The 17,093-nt window shown below is 40.6% G+C and overlaps 1 protein-coding gene across 7 annotated transcripts in view; it reads left to right on the forward strand.

Annotated features, from left to right (window-relative positions):
• Pcgf5 (polycomb group ring finger 5) overlaps positions 1 to 17,093 on the forward strand; it is a 106,752-nt gene that overhangs the window by 75,072 nt on the left and 14,587 nt on the right. For 3 of the 7 annotated variants that reach the window (XM_029543976.1, XM_029544135.1, XM_029544010.1), the window contains exons 3-7: positions 8,132 to 8,228; positions 10,928 to 10,983; positions 11,078 to 11,137; positions 11,598 to 11,630; positions 13,998 to 14,146. In XM_029543976.1, the coding sequence (XP_029399836.1) occupies positions 8,132 to 8,228; positions 10,928 to 10,983; positions 11,078 to 11,137; positions 11,598 to 11,630; positions 13,998 to 14,146 (395 nt within the window). The remainder of the gene's footprint in view (positions 1 to 8,131; positions 8,229 to 10,927; positions 10,984 to 11,077; positions 11,138 to 11,597; positions 11,631 to 13,997; positions 14,147 to 17,093) is intronic. The other 4 variants (XM_021203852.2, XM_021203834.2, XM_029544043.1 and 1 more) reach the window with 3 other exon arrangements.

A 17,093-nucleotide genomic window follows, 5' to 3' on the forward strand; every position in this document is an offset into this window, starting at 1 on the left:
TTTGTGACTATTGTGAAGGGTGTTGTTTCCCTAATTTCTTTCTCAGCCTGTTTATCCTTTGTGTAGAGACATGCCACTGATTTGTTTGAGTTAATTTTATATCCAGCTACTGCACTGAAGCTGTTTATCAGGTTTAGGAGTTCTCTGGTGGAGTTTATATATACTATCATTATCTGCAAATAGTGATATTTTGACGTCTTCCTTTTCAATTTGTATCCCTTTGATCTCCCTTTATTGTCTAATTGCTCTGGCTAGGACTTCAAGTCCTATATTGAATAGGTAGGGAGAAAGTGGGCAGCCTTGTCTAGTCCCTGATTTTAGTGGAATTGCTTCAAGTTTCTCTCCATTTAGTTTGATGTTGCTACTGGTTTGCTGTATATTGCTTTTATTATGTTTAGGTATAGGCCTTGAATTCCTGATCTTTCCAAGACTTTTATCATGAATGGGAGTTGAATTTTGTCAAATGCTTTCTCAGCATCTAAGGAGATGATCATGTGTTGTTTTTTTTTCCTTTGAGTTTGTTTATATAGTATATTATGTTGATATTTCTGTATATTTAACCATTCCTGCATCCCTGGGATGAAGCCTACTTGATCATAATGAATGATTGTTTTGATGTGTTCTTGGATTCGGTTTGCGAGAATTTTATTGAATATTTTTGAATCGATATTCATAAGGGAAATTAGTCTTGGGTTCTCTTTCTTTGTTGGGTCTTTGTGTGGTTTAGGTATCAGAATAATTGTGGATTCATAGAATGAATTGGATAGAGTACCTTCTGTTTCTATTTTGTGGAGTAGTTTGAGAAGAACTGGAATTAGGTCTTCTTTAAAGGTCTGATAGAACTCTACATTAAACCCAACTGGTCCTGGGCTTTTTGTTTTTTTTGGTTGGGAAACTATAATGACTGTTTCTATTTCTTTAGGGGACATGGGACTGTTTAGGTCATTAATCTGATCCTGGTTTAACTTTGGTACCTGGTATCTGTCTAGAAAACTGTCCATTTCATCCAGGTTTTCCAGTTTTGTTGAGTATAGGCTTCTGTAGTAGCATCTGATGATGTTTTGGATTTCCTCAGGATCTGTTGTTATGTCTCCTGTTTAATTTCTGAGTTTTTAAATTAGGATACTGACCCTATACCCTCTAGTTAGTCTGGCAAAGGGTTTATCTATTTTGTTGATTTTCTCAAAGAACTAGCTCCTGGTTTGGTTGTTTCTTTGNATAGTTCTTTTTGTTTCCACTTGGTTGATTTCAGCCCTGAGTTTGATTATTTCCGGCTGTCTACTCCTCTTGGGTGAATTTGCTTCCTTCTGTTCTAGAGCTTTCAGATGTGCTGTTAAGCTGGTAGTGTATGCTCTCCAGCTTCTTTTTGGAGGCACTCAGAGCTATTAGTTTCCCTCTTAGGACTGTTTTCATTGTGTCCCATAAGTTTGGGTATGTTGTGGCTTCATTTTCATTAAACACTAAAAAGTCTTTAATTTCTTTCTTCATTTCTTGCTTGACCAAGTTATCAATGAGTAGAGTGTTGTTCAGCTTCCACATGTATGTGGGCTTTCCATTATTTATGTTGTTATTGAAGATCAGTTTTAGTCCATGGTGATCTGATAGGATGCATGGGATAATTTCAATATTTTTGTATCTATTGAGGTCTGTTTTGTGTCCAATTATATGGTCAATTTTGGAGAAGGTACCATGAAGCGCTGAGAAGAAGGTATATCCTTTTGTTTTAGGATAAGATGTCTATAGATATCTGTTAAATCCATTGTTTCATAACTTCTGGTAGTTTCACTGTGTCTGTTTAGTTTCTTTTTCCATGATCTTTCCATTGCTGGGAGTGGGGTGTTGAAGTCTCCCAACTATTAATATGTGAGGCTCTAATGATGTCAAGTTAGTCTTGGTTTCTGTTGGTAAGATTCTGCCTTTCACCATTTGGTAAACTCTGGTGTTAGATGCTCTTAATGTCTCTAGCTGGAGCTTGTTCCTCTTTTGAGTCTGTAAGCCTGGGAGACTAACTCTCTCCTGGCAAGACCAGTGCCTGTAGAACAGCCCCCACCTTCTGAGTGCAGATGTAGGTCCGTAGGACCCTTCTCAGCTGCTCTGCTGCCTCTGCAGCCTGTGCACTCCTGAGTGGACCCGCCTTAGAGATTCACTGGAGAGAATTTTTTTTTTAGTGAAGGCCCATTTCATGGATAGATTTGAATAAGGAATAATACAAACTGGATTATAATTAAAAGAGTCACCTGAACTATTGTAATGAAACGGGAAATGTCAGGATCTCATTACAGTATTGCAGGAAAGAGATGGCGGTGCTTGCACCAAGATGGTGGTGCTGGTAAAATTCTGAACACATTTTGAAGGTAGATCCACACTTGTTAGTGAATTGAAGTTCATCAGCGTATAGAACATACATAAACAATGAAGCCATGAAGGAAATGAATGTGGACTACAGAATAGAATACCAAAGGGTACTCTGCAGCTTTATCCAGGAGAAAGTAAGAGGAGCCAAGGGACAGGACGACTCTGGGTGTCAACAACAGGGGAATTGGCCGAGTTTCGTGTGTTTGGTGTTAGTAAGAACAGATTTAGCTGTAAAGATCCTTTTAAGAACAGTTTAAGTGGATGGAAGAATAAAAAAATATATTTGGGAAAACAGCAAGCTTTTAATTTTCTAGTTTGACTATGAATAATACATTTAACTCTTGTGATATTGGGAATTGAACCTGAGGCCTCACAAAAACTATGCAGGAAATCTACCATTGAGATACATCTGAGTCCTGTACTTAACTTTAATAAAGAAATAAAAACTAAGTTCTGAAAGAGAGAAAGAAAGCAAGGGAGTATATTGGTATGAATTTCCACTTTTTTGCAAAGGAGAGCAAAGCAGTGGAGCAATAGCTGCAAGGGATATAGTCAACAAAAGTTGATTTTACAGTAAGGAGATGGCATGCATGTATGCTAGTCCGACTCTTTAGCAGGGATTTATATATCCTAGGCCAAATGTCAGAGAAGCCATCAGCATATGGGGCTGAAATTACAGCGATAGGTCCATGAGCATTTGGGAGCAGGTTATAGCACAGAGTGGAGGAGAACATGTTCCTTTGATTCCATTATTTTCTCTCTTCAGTAAACTAGGAAGTGAGGTATTTGAGGAGTGAGAAGAGAACATTTGATGGGGTTTGGGGAGGGACTAGCAGGGAGCAAGTGGACTTGGGGGCGTGGAGAATGACTGACTGGCAGGTGAAAACCCCACTTTGTGAGGTTCGTGCTCATAATTGATGGTGAGATCCATCAGCATGGTTTCATGTTTTTCTTCCACAATGCCCAGCTATAATCTTGTAGCATCAGAGTATGTAGGATTTGAATATAATGAAGATTGTGGTTTAATTGAGCTAGTGTAAGCAGAGAGGGCATTTTTAGTCAGTCTTTTATTATAATGAAACACCTAAGGCAGGCAACTTAAGAAGAAAAGAGGTTTATTTAGCTCATACCTTGAGAGGTTCAAAGTTAAAATCCAGGGCCTATTTAGTGTGGCCTTTGGTGGTTTTACAGACACCATCACAGTGGCCTAAACATTTTCAGGAGCAAAAAGTCAGACCTCAAATCAGGAAGCAGAGGCTCGAAGCTGGCTCCTGTTTTATCAACTCTCTCTAGTATAGAAACTCCTAATGAGTAGAGCTATCTTCTCTTTCAGAGGCAGTGCCTCCCACCCTGCAGAGACCTTGCTCTAGACCCCACCTTTAAAGGATGTACTACCTCCTGCATCGTAACACAAGGGACCAAGCCTCTGACATACAGATCTTTAGGGAGCAGACCTCATCAGACCATAGCAGGGTGGCACAGGAGTTGGCATGTGAGCATGTGTATATGTAAAGACACTTTTGATTGGTAAGGGAAGTGGTGACACTGCAGCATCTGCTGAACTTTACCTGACTCTTCCCACTGCATCCACTCATTGTTGAAGCCACTTACAGAAGTGTCACCTTTCCTGATTTCCTCAGCTTAAAAGGGTCCCCTTCCTACTCAGTGCATAAAGCCTAGTCTCTGCCCTGAGCTGTTCAATACCTCTCCCTTGATGCCTGTTTCTTTGTTCAGTGGAAAAGGGATACAGCTGTCTAGGAAGTAGGAAAAACAAAAAGCTATTCTGATGTACGCCATGAAATTGATATCACTGTAGGGTTTTTGACCCAAGCTGTATAACAACATAGGAAAAAAAGTGAAGCTCATGGAATCAAATTGTAGCCATTAGAGAATTTTTAAGTCAGCATTAGTTATGCATTATGTAGGAATATGTGTTATGAGAAGCAGGAGACATACCCCTCCTACAGTCTGCTTACAACCTGTTAGCACATAAAAGTCCTCAACACAAAAACTATGAAAAATAGTGCCCACAGTAACCTATAGGATTAAGATTCTAGTTCAGTGGTGGAAGGCCCTCTAGCACTGCAAAACATTAAGAAAAGTAAAAAGAATGGCTCAAAGCCAGACATGTTTGTATATGTTTTAACCCCACACCTGAGAGACAGAGGCAGACCTCTCTAAGAGTTAGAGACCAACCCCAGGCCAGCCAGAGCTGCAGGTGAGACTGTTTTTGTTTCTTTGTTTTTGGTTAGTTTTTATTTGGGTTTATTTTTGTTCCTTTTAAAGAATAGTACATATAATGATATCCTCAAAGAAGGAGGGCAACATGTTTTTAAGTTGGCAAGTAAGACCAGTATACCTAGATGTTTCTAACTTCAGCCCTTGGGCAGTTTAATAAATAGAGTGTTACTACTGGGTGGCAATGTTAAACATAAGAGATAAAATCTGATTATTATTTTATGGGGCAGTAATGTCAGAATTAATGCTCAGAAAAAGAAATCTGAATTACCTTGTGCTATCAAAGCTGGGAAGCTTGGGCTCTGATAGGTAAGAGATGTGGGTAGGCTGTATATCCAAGATAGGCCAACAAATTGCTTTGTACCTGTTGTGTAGATACCCCCAAAACCATGAAAATGAGGAAATAGGATAGCTCTTGGATAGTTCAGCTGTGAAATCAATGTGTAGTAGTGTAGCAACGCAGTTTTCTTCAGAATGATTAGGAAGAGACTGTGAGCTAACTTCTAGCCCAAAAGGCAATACTGGAAAAGAGACTCCTGAATGGGAGTCCATTCTGTCCATTTAGAGCAGTACTCTCCAGTAGACATGACCGTGATCCACAACCAGGCATGGTGGCTCTTGCCTGTAATTCCAGCTCTACAGAGGCTGAGGCAGGGGAATAACAAGTTTGAAGTATGCCTGAGCCATACATCAACTCAAGACCACTCTGAACTTCTGAGACCCCATCTCAAACTAAGCCTGTAAACGAGGCTGGGGATACAGTGATACAATATATACCTACCATAAGCAAAGCCCCTAAACACCCCACCCCCAAAGTAGCCCACACATGTAATTAAAAAGTATCTAGTATTTGTACAGGGCTGGAGAGATAGCTCAGTGCTTAAGGCTGCTCTTTTGGGGGCAGGGGAAGCCATATTCTATTGACAGCACTGCCATGGTGGCTCCCAACCATCTATAACTCCAGGTCCAGGGCATCTCATGCCTTCCTCTGGCCTCTGAGGTACACAGAGAGACATGCAGATAGCACATCCATCTGCACAAAATAGCAAAAATTAGAATATCTTATGGTCACATTTAAAAGGAACAAGGTTAATATTGAACCCAGTATATCTAAAAAAAAAAATAAAAATTAAAAACACCTGTCATTCCAATGTATATCATAAAAATTATTGGTTATTTTTATATTAAATGTTTTAAATCTAAGGTGTATTTATAATTACAGCACAACCCCCCCCCCCCCCGAGACAGGGTTTCTCTGTATAGCCCTGGCTGTCCTGGAACTCACTTTATAGACCAGGCTGGCCTCGAACTCAGAAATCCGCCTGCCTCTGCCTCCCAAGTGCTGGGATCAAAGGCGTGCGCCACCACCGCCCAGCTTACAGCACATCTCAAATTAACCACATTTCAAGTGCTCAGTAACAGCATGTGGCCAGTGACCATCATTTTGAACAGTCCAGATCTAGATTTTTGATGAGTATTCCTCATCAGCTTCTGGGTACTGGTGCTGCTCTGTCCATAAGCAACTCACACATCTTATCTTTAGAACTCTGTATGCCTTTGGATGTTTCAGCCTGACATCTCACTGATCAGACACCTTAGATTGGAATTGGTGTCCCTGAGAGGGTAGGGTCTAACCTTCAGAGTCTTGGCTGCTCTGATGAGGGTCTGCTGTGGGCATGCTGTGTACCTGTTTGGTCAACTGGTAGACAACCATGGATTGCTGAGTTTGTTGAGTGAACCACGAGAATCAGCTCCAAGTCAGGGTTAGTAGTGTCAGGCTTTGTTAAGATCCTTTACTCCTGTTCTTATCTGTCTCAAATTTCAGAGCTAGCTAGTGACTCTGGGGAAAGAGCGCATCCCAGGAGTTTTCTAAAGGAATTCTGTCTCTCTGGTTTCTGTTCCAGTGTGGCTTGACAAGGCCATCTAAGAGAGTATTTTGACTTTTGAACAACCATTTGAGAACCCTTTTGGAATCTAGGTGTGGTGTTTACCTGTAATCCAAGGTACATGAGAGATGGAAACAGGAGGATCCAAAATAGTGAATTCAGAACCAGCCTGGGCCTGTATCAAACAATCTTTTAAATAAACTCTTCAGGGGTCAGTATATTATGAAAAACAAAACAGTCTCTAGCTTATATTAGACAAACTTGTATTATCTTAGTTTTAAAACATTTGGACTAAAGAGAAATATATGGGACTTATGTGCCTTCATCAAAGGACACAGAAAGACCTGTTGATTTCAACTTCTTACGAAGCCTACCCTGATCATTGCATCTACACAACTGCCAGACACCAGGCCTTTGTCTCTACCTTCTTAAGGGGAGGGGAGATAAGGCTACCACTTATCATTAACTAAAATTTACATGCCTTTCTAAGCATAAAACACACTCATTAGAGATGGGAACTTCATGCCATTCATTCCTGCATTGTCAGCTCCCAGTGTAATGCCCGCCATTCAGTTCATTGAGTACATGAGCAATTAAGTAAAATAAGTGATGTTATTTCCCATATTTACCAAGTAATTTTAAAATTAAATGCCTGGCAGTATTGTCCGTATTGTTGCTTTAGGCAGTGTGTATGATATGATGAGTTTTCAGACCCAATCTCAGTGGTGGGAATCTTAGTGTTTGCTCTTGACCAGTCATTTAGATAAACTTCTGTTAGAGCATGTGGGATATAAGGACAAGGAAGAGGGTGACTTGGAGTCCAGTTATAAAAGGAAGGGAAGCAGGTCTATACCCAGAGAAGATGTGAAATTACATAAAGAACTACTATGGGAAGGGGAGTTCCTGGGATAGGGGTAGATTACAGTTCAGGTGTTGAGATGTTGTATAAGACACATTTGGGCAGAGCAGTTGGCTTACAAGGTAACAGCAGCTTAGGGAAAGATAAAAGGAACTCAGGACCACAGAGGTTAGGACTGTGGAGAAGAAGTGTGGGTTGTGTTGCCATATGGCTCTTAACTTCTGGTCTTTAACTTCTAGTCACCCTTGTCCACTTCTCAGTCATCTCCAGTTCACCTCTTGTGCCTTTGTGACACTGTGACACCTGTGATGACAAGTTCATCATCGTGTTTGTTAAGAGATTCTATGGTAACTGCTGCTTTGTCCTGGGAGCCACCCTGGTGGTATAAATGGTGGTATAAGCAATCCAACCAGGTTGGAAACTCTGGAGGGTTTTTTTTCCTGGGCTGTAGAGTAACCCCAGGGCCTCACAGTCAATAGACTATCACTGAGGTACATGTCTAGCCCCGTAAGTGTTATTGAGAACGGTGTATATCTCATTCAAATAAACTACTAGCAAAAGAAATAAAAGCAAAATTCACAATTTTTACTTTTCTCTCTCCCACTTTTTAAGTAAGAAAGACCCCTTTCTGTAAGATACACATTTTAAATGAGTAGAATATATTTAGTTTATAATTATATTAATAGAAACAAAAAGTAAAGTGAGATTTTTCTTTTGATATTATGGCAGTGGGCTTTGATTTTGGTGGTGTAATTCTAGAAGTTTGTAATTTTAACCTTTTATCTCTTCCTAGTCTGTAAGACCTGTATTGTCCAGCACTTTGAAGACAGCAATGATTGTCCAAGGTGTGGCAACCAAGTTCATGAAACAAATCCATTAGAAATGTTAAGGTAAAGAAATATATGTTATCTGATTTAAATTAATTATATACATTTAAAATATTTATCATTTATTATGCTATTTCAACATATTTTAGGTCTTAGGCATTTAAAGTCTTTTTAAAGCATTTTATTTCATTTTTAAATCTTTTAATAGAAGTTTTAAATAAGATTACATAATATTTAGGAAATGTATCTGCAATTAGAATGGCAACTTTCTTTTGGGATTCTCAGAGTGACTTCAGTTATTTTCAGAAGGAGGTGAACTATGTTGGATAAAGGTATTATAGTAAAATTATCAGGAAGGTAATAGTAGGAAAAAAAATGTGTGCTGGGTAAAGAGATTGGCAGGTGATGGGACCAAAGAAGGGAGGGATGGTGTGGGGTGATTAAGAAAGGAGCAGTGGAGACAGACCGTGAAGTAGTTCTCGTAGGGCTGATGAAAGGAAGGCAGGTGTCAGTGCTTTCACTTGGAGCCTGTTTGGGAGTATAGTACCATCTAAAACTTGTAGAGAGTGAGGCCGTGAGGGTTGTTCTGTGCAATTCTAGAGGGTTTGGTAAGGCAGTCTTGACATAAATGGGCAAAAGGAGATGGCTGCGTTGTTCAGCATCTCTTGGAAAAATAGGGAACTAGAGCTGAGATGTGAGACAAAGCTGAGTTTCAAGCTACAAAACCAGATGAGAACCCTGGAAATATGGCTCATGGGAAACTGAAGGAAGTGGAGTAAGGAGAGCAGCAGGAAGTACTCAGCCCCCCATCTCTGGGTTCTGCCTCCAGTGGATTTGGCCAACCATCCATCAGATATATGTGCAAGAAAAATTGCTTCTGTACTGAACATTTAATTGCCATTATTCCTCAAACAATAAAATAGATTAACTATTGCACTCACATTGTATTACTCTGTATGCAGACTATACACAGCTGGTCTGAAGCTATGGAAAGACATGTATTAGATATGTAGTCCTACACAGTGAAGTTTCTATGAAGAACTTGACCATCCAGATTTGATAACTGTGAGAAGACCCAGGACCTGCTCCCCAACACTGGGGTCTGAATTTAGTTGGATAAAAAAATATTTAGGCACATAGACAGAGCAAAAAATTAAAATGAGGGAAGGGAATTTCAGGGCATTAGTGTTATGCCATGCTGTCAGATTGCTGCTAAACTATCCTGGTCCTAAGGCCTTATTAATAGGGAGTTTAGGAAGGTAAAAGCAATAACAGTATATAACAAATGTAACAAACAATGCTTTTCAAAAAAATTCAGGTTGAAAGAAGATTAGGAAACAAAGTGTCTCTCTCTATATATACATATATCCATATATGTGTCTACAACAGGTATGTGCAGAATCCAGAAGTACGGCATTAGATCTGGAGCCAAAGTTATAGGCAGTTGTGAGCCATCAACTTGGGTGTTGGGAACTGATCTCCAGTACGCCGCAAGAGCAGCAAGTATTCTTAACTGCTGAGCCGTCTTCCCACCTCCAGAAATAGCTTTACGAGACACTTAAGGAAAAGATTTTGCCCCTTTAGATGTTTGATGTCAGAGAAGAGGAATGCTGTTAGCAGGATGAAGCTGAAGCAAGAGCAGGTGTTGTAGAAAAGCAAAGGAATGGGCTGAGGAAACGAAGCCAGAACAGAATAAGAATGCTGAGACAAGTGCGCTTCTATCTATGGAGCTAGAGTGGTCACACTGACTGAATTCCTCAGAGAAGGAAATGGGGAGCATTTGATTTTAGAAAAAAAGACAAATTGTCGGGATTTGAAGAGTGAGAGTGTTAGCTGTTGCTGCATGACAGAGCACACCTAAATGAATGCTTCCTGGCAGGCAGGCATCCCTTGCTCTTTACCATTGGAGTGGGTTAATGAGCAGCCTGCCCTCAGTTAGCTCTGCTCACTCCTGCAACTTGAGTTGACTACTGTGTCCAGCCATGTGTTGGAATGGACTGGCACTGGAGTGATGTAGGCCCTCCAGCCATGTGTTGGGATGGACTGGCACTGGAGTGTTGTAGGCCCTCCAGCCATGTGTTGGGATGGACTGGTACTGGAGTGATGGAGGTCCTCCAGTCATGTGTTGGGATGGACTGGCACTGGAGTGATGTAGGCCCTTCAGCCGTGTGTTGGGATGGACTGGCACTGGAGTGATGTAGGCCCTCCTCAGCCAGGCAACGGAGCTCTCCTCAGCTGCTCTACATGGAGCACAGAAAGAAGTGCAGTGCCCCCTAAGGCTAGGTCCATGCTCAGTATCACTTGTCCTACACTCTTTTTGGTCTAGGCAGTTTTCCAGGGTAGTCCTTATTCTTGGAATTGGGAGTTCTCCCAGATCTGGGATCCACTTCTAAAACAAGGCAAGGATGGCAAAGTCAGAGTGTGCATCTACAGAAGGCTGGGAACTTTGGGACTATTTTTCCCCATTAGAATACCACCAGAGGCTGGGCCATGGTGGCGCATGCCTTTAATCCCCAACACTTGGGAGGCAGAGGCAGGCGGATTTCTGAGTTCCAGGATAGCCAGGGCTCAGGAAAAAAAAAAAGAATACCACCAGAGGAAGGCTTGTAGAAGTATGTGTGCTCTGTTGGCAGCAACAGTAGTGTAGTGAATACACTCAAATTGTCTGCCTGTGTTTCCTAATATGTGTAAGAAATCACAAACTGTTTGCATATTGGGTTTTGATATCATCATTGTTTATCCCCATTGCCTACCCTGTGCAGGCTGGATAACACGTTGGAGGAAATTATCTTTAAATTAGTGCCTGGACTACGAGAACGTAAGTTCCCTTTGGGTTCTACAGACTTGGGTTTTGTATTTCCATTAAAGAGTTCATGTTCCTATGGTTTTCATTTTTTTTTCCTTCAAATTAGAAGAACTTCAGCGTGAGTTGGAATTTTGGAAGAAAAATAAACCTCAGGAAAATGGGCAAGGTAACTGTGTGTGTCTGACAGCTTCTCTCATTCTGCTTTCTGTTATGTTGGTAGAGTAATGTCTTTCCACACTCAAAGTTTTCCTGCGTAAGACGCATGCAGCCCTGCATGAGAGTTTATCTGAATCTATGCACAACTGCATAGATTTTGAAGGTAATTGGACGTTGGGGAGAAAAGGAAGGAGAAAACTCAATAGATAATACTAGCCATAGTTTCAGGACAGGAAAACATCTGAGGTAAGAAGCAGTCTTAGTGTGCACCTCGATCACGATCATGAGAGCATCTGAGTTTTACCTCACTTATAACGGAGACAAAGGTGGAGTGTGGCTAAGAGCCAGGTCAGGATTTAGTGTGCTCTGATGCTCTGAAGGGAACACAGGTGGGAACAGTGATTCAGGCTTAGGTCTTGGATCTGTCAGCAAGTGTCTCTGTGTACTCATCAAGATGTTCCTGTCACCAGGCCCAGTGTCCAAGTTTCTACTCGGAGACCCAGGTAATAATAATTTCAGCAGGGCTGGGAGGGAGATGGATGGATACAGAGAGGGGAAGGGGGGGAGAGCGAGAGAGAGCTTGAGTGCACATTGGGTGAAATGCATGTCTCAAAAGCACGAGGGCCTGCGTTTAATCCTCAGAAGTCACGTACAAAGAGGCGTGGGCCAGCAAGATGCTCAGTGGGTGCAAGTGTTTGCACAGACTCTTTGGTCCCTCAGTCCCTCAAGATGACAAAAGAAAACTGACTTCAGAGATTTGTCTCTGACATCCACATGTGTACCTGCATACATGGTTTTTATGTAAGCACTGGGAAGGCAGAGAGAGGCCGGTCTCTGAGGCTTGCTGCACAGCCAGCCCAGCCTAATAGTTGAGTTCCAGGCCAGTGAGAAACCCACCTCAAAAATATAGGGTAGATAGCATTGAGGAATAACATCCAAGACTGACTGACTCCTGGCCTCCATGAACATGTGCACATCCATGCACACATTTACACACAGGAACAATTTCAGCAAAGTGGAACATATTACTGGCCAGAGTATGTGTACGCATGTACATACAGAGTGGCTGTTATGTTAGCCACAAAACGGATATCTAACTGTAAAGTAATATCATTCCTCCTGTTTTTACACACAGACTTCATTCAGGATTCTAAAATCAAAGTGGCCTCTGTGCATGTGTGAACTTAGTCTCTCAGTTCACGTAGGAATTTTTATGAGTTATAAAATCAGCGCCGTTTAAGATGGATACAGAATGGCTGCAATAGTTAGACTTGACTTGTAGAGGGGAAGGCTTTTCATTGATCTAGGTGTTTGGTTCATAAAAGACAGTGTCTGTACATGGGCTCTATGTAAATGAGGGTGGGACAAGGAGCCATTTCCCTACTTTTGTTAGGTACAGTGTAAATCTTTTACTATCTAGAACAAGGACTAGCCTCTCATTGGTAGGTAAATGTACTTCTTGGCTAGCTGATTTTTCATATTGACTTAGGCAGATAGATTCCACATTTTCCCCTCATCCTGTACTTGCCCTTTTACCTTTTCCTGGACCCTAGCACCATAATGTTGAGAATGGCAACTCTTTGTATTTGTGACAAGAAGCAACCAGGAGGGGATGGAAAGGGAAGGAGAAAGGAAGTTGATTACTCTGTGGCTGACAGTTCAGGGGTGCTGTCATGACAGGGAAGGCATGGGAGCAAGAGCAGGAGGCTCCTGGTCACATTGAATCCATTGTCACAAAGAAGAGACCAGGAAGTGGAGCTGGGCAGTAAAACCTCAAGACCCACTCCCAGTGACCCACTTCCTCCAGCGAGGCTCCACCTCATAAAGGCTTTGTAACCTCCCAGACAACACCACCATTCAAGCACATGAGCCTATGGCAGGGGTATTTCCTGTTCAGTGCTTATTGTTACCTCAGACTAAGCGCACTTCATGTCTAACGCGTTGTCCAAGGTATTCCATAAATACATCAATCAATAGAGTTGTATTCATGTAACAGTATAAATAAATTTTGATATATGAAATATATTTAAATTTTCTTAATGGAATTTTTAACAGGTTAAGTGGCTACAAAGTGTGTTTTTAAAATTAATTATTTTTCTGTAGTTGGTTTTATAAATTCAAGTTTTGAGAACTTTTAGGATACTAACTTAGTTTTAATTTAAACACATCTTTTATTGAATTAGAAAGAATTTTGTATCCTATTTGCCTTCTAAAGTGTCCTAACCACTAATTGCACTTTTTTGTGTCCAAATATAGTTAATCCAGAATATTTCTTAATCCAGAATCTTACACTGTATGTTACAAAGGTGAGAAAACAGCTCTTTCTTTTCCCACATTTACACTAAACCCATGTACAGACACTGTCTTTTTTTGTTGTTGTTTTGTTTTGTTTTGGTTTTTTCGAGACAGGGTTTCTCTGTATAGCCGTGGCTGTCCTGGAACTCACTCTGTAGACCAGGCTGGCCTCAAACTCAGAAATCCACCTGCCTCTGCCTCCCTCAAGTGCTAGGATTAAAGGCGTGCGTCACCATGCCCGGCTTCAGACACTGTCTTTCATAAACCAAACACGTAGCTCAGTGAAACTCACCCCAAATTAAGGACCAAATCCAATAATATTTTGAAAGGATAAAATAGGAAAAGGAAGATAAAATTCATAAACCAGTATATACAAAAAGTCTAGAGATCTTCCGCTGCTTTACGTTTCTGATGGCCTCTGATGGCTATTCATTCCTGTGTTGACTTTGTTGGAGGGCTTCAGTTAGTCTTGAGGAGGCTGTGAGATGCTTCAGGTTGCTTATTGCTTTGGTGAGTGTCATATTACTGCTTGACTTTAAACTTTGAGTTACACGAGTCTTATTTCAATTATACAGATGATATTTCAAAGGTTGACAAATCTAGAGCAGATGAAGAAGGTGATGAAAACCAAGATGATAAGGACTATCATAGAAGTGACCCGCAAATTGCTATCTGTCTGGACTGTTTACGAAATAATGGACAGTCAGGGGACAACGTAGTGAAGGTGAGTGGACAGAAGTCATTTCTTTCACCGTTTTTGTTGTTGTTGTTGTTGTTGTTGTTAATGTAATGCAGTCGAATACCATTCTCTGAAATTCCAAATCTGGGAATAGCCAGTGTTGCTCTCCTGGTACTTTGTCCTTCCAGCCCAGCTATCCCAAGCCAGTGCCACCATCTAGTGGCTAATTTTTATAGTGCAGCAGCCAAAACTCAGAACAATTATTTAAGCTGTGTCTCTAACCATTTTATTAATCATCTTTAAATTTGTGATTTTTAAAGGTTAGTTTTATTTTATATGTGTAGGCTGTTTACCTGCATGTATGCCTGTGTGTCATATGTATGCCTGATGCTGACAGTGGAAGCCAGCAGAGGGTCTGAACCCTTGGAAAGAAGCACAGGTGGCTGTGAGCTGCCCTGTGGGTGCCTGCTGGGAATTGAACCTGAGTCTCTCTGGAAGAGGGCTGGTGCTTTTACTGCTGAGGCGTCTCTCCAGTCCTAGCCTAAATCATATTGTGCAGTCTTCTACTTTTATTTAAAACTCTATAAGCCTCATGCCATGGCTAATATATTTTATTAATAGAACAGTAGGTTTTGATGTAAAGCTGTGTTATCAAGTGCCTCTGAGTGGATAAAATCCTTAAGGACTTCCATTATTTTCTACATAATCCTTGTTCTTTATCCTGTCTCATAAACATTGCTCTGACTCTTAGAGGATCTAAAAGCTCACTGCTGTCTCAATGGTTTATTTTCCTTGGTATTTGAATATTATCTAGTGTGTCCTGGTTTTTTGGTTGGCAGCAGCTTTCATATAAATCTTTACTACTTTAGGTCTTAAGTAGTCTTTTGTCACTTTGTCCAAGCACTTATAGTCACTGAGGGTGTTGGTTTTCTCTGCACTTTGTTTTATGCACAAGTTCATATTTATTTTTTATTTCTAATTTTCTTCATCTATGCTAATCTATAGCTCTTTTGGGTTGAATTTCTTTGGTATTATATTACCAAAAGTACTGATTCACTGCATTAGTGCGAAGGCTACATCATGTGGTACTTTATATTGGGAAATTAAAAGCAAATAATTTTAACTTAGATTTTCATTTAATCAGCATCTTGCAGTGAATATATTTGACTATAGTAAGCAAATGAATTCATTATGTGGTAATAATATAATTAGTAAGAAAAAGATCTGTCACTTGCGACACATGAGGAGTTGCTAGGTGGGTTGTAGGAATGGGAATATGAAGTAACTGCTAACTGTTCGTGTGTAAAGGATTTCTTTGGAGGAAAAGAAAATTTTGGAATTGGATATTGTAATTGTTGAACAACTTTATAAAAACTACTAAATTGTTCATTTTAGACAGTGACTTTATGGTGTTATATATCAATTTAAGAAGTTCTAAATCATGCTTGTAATTGCTCTGATTGGTAGAGATTAAATCATAATACTAAACACAAAATTGAAGAATCATTGAGTCATATCTTAGAACTGCAGGTCCCTCTGAGCTTACAGGAGAGACTACTGCTGATTTTGTATTTGGTCTTGTAACTCTTCAGAACCAGAGGAAAACAGGATCCGGGCCTTTGTTTTATTGGTCTCTGACAGCTGGTGATCCACCTCTGCCTCTGAAGTTGCTGAGTTTGGGCGCCTCAGACTTCTGTGCACTCTCACACTGTGTTCTTAGGCAAGCAGCTTAAAGGAGACATTTCTGAACTCTGCACTCTCTGAACTGGACAACAGGACACAGAGGCGGGGCCTTGTGCCATGGGAATGGAAGGCAGTGTTCTTAAAATGAAACGGTCTTCTATGCAGTGTATCTTCTGATATGCAGATATACCAGAAATACTGACCCTTTCCAGACAGCCTAGCAAGGAGGGTTAGACACAGATTCTCCTAGCAGTCTCTTGAAAGTTCCTGGTGTGTACCACAATGCTTCCATTTTCCATATGTCAGGAAAGGAATAATGAGAAGAAGCTCTGCCCCTACTTCCTCTCCACCATCCTGTCTTCTGCCCGGCCCCCGACTGTCATTGCCCTCTTTCTATCCAGCTCTACAATAGTTCTCAGGTGCACACAACCAGGAAGCAGTGCAAGTTTCATTTGGTTCCATTATAAAATATTCCTGGAAAAAGTGCTCATTGTTTCTATTTTCTAAGTATTTACAAATCAGCTTTTACATAATACAGATTGGAATTTTGTTAGATTTGTGTCAGTCTATTGAATTATGAATTCTAGAAACACTCTTTTGTCATGTCCTAAAAATGTTCCCTTAACTATTTTGACAACTCTGAATTATTAATGACTTGTGGGAGGCGGTGCAGGTCACCTGGGGTGGGGGTGGGGCTTTGTTCAAGCTTAAAGAGTGAATCAGAAGCATTCTCTTCATGTAAAACAAGAGACAGATCAAGGCATACAGAACTTAGTGATGTACAGTAACGTTCGGTAACCTGTCCCTGGGGAGTGTTTTTCCTCAACCCAGAGCCCACACTGTATGTATAGCTTGCAGGTACTAAGGCAGGCTGTGGATGAAGCAGATGCAGTATCCAGAACTCTCCCAGGTCTAATGTCAAACTACGTCTGTCTCTGAAGTTATTTACAGGTTCTCCATTATACTTAACAAGTTCCTCCTGCTTTCAGAAGTAACAGCATTTAACAAAATATTTTGTGTCCTTTTACTTAAACTCTGCTTTCTGTATAGAAAAAAAATAAACATGTTAGAGAAAGACAGATTGCCTACTTGACAGGGTTTTGCTAATTCACACACTAGAATGATATTCTTGAAGAATGTCGTAAATAATAGGCTATAATTAGGAACATTTTGCTTATGAGAATTGAACATTTTTGTTTTACATTTAGAAAATACTCAAATATATAGTGAAACTCATGCCTTTGGCTTTGGTTTGGTTTCGTGGGTTGGGTTGTGTTTGGCTTAGTTGGTTTGGGGTGGTCTAATGAGA

This window comes from Mus pahari, chromosome 1, assembly GCF_900095145.1.
Source record: "Mus pahari chromosome 1, PAHARI_EIJ_v1.1, whole genome shotgun sequence".
Taxonomy (NCBI): domain Eukaryota; kingdom Metazoa; phylum Chordata; class Mammalia; order Rodentia; family Muridae; genus Mus; species Mus pahari.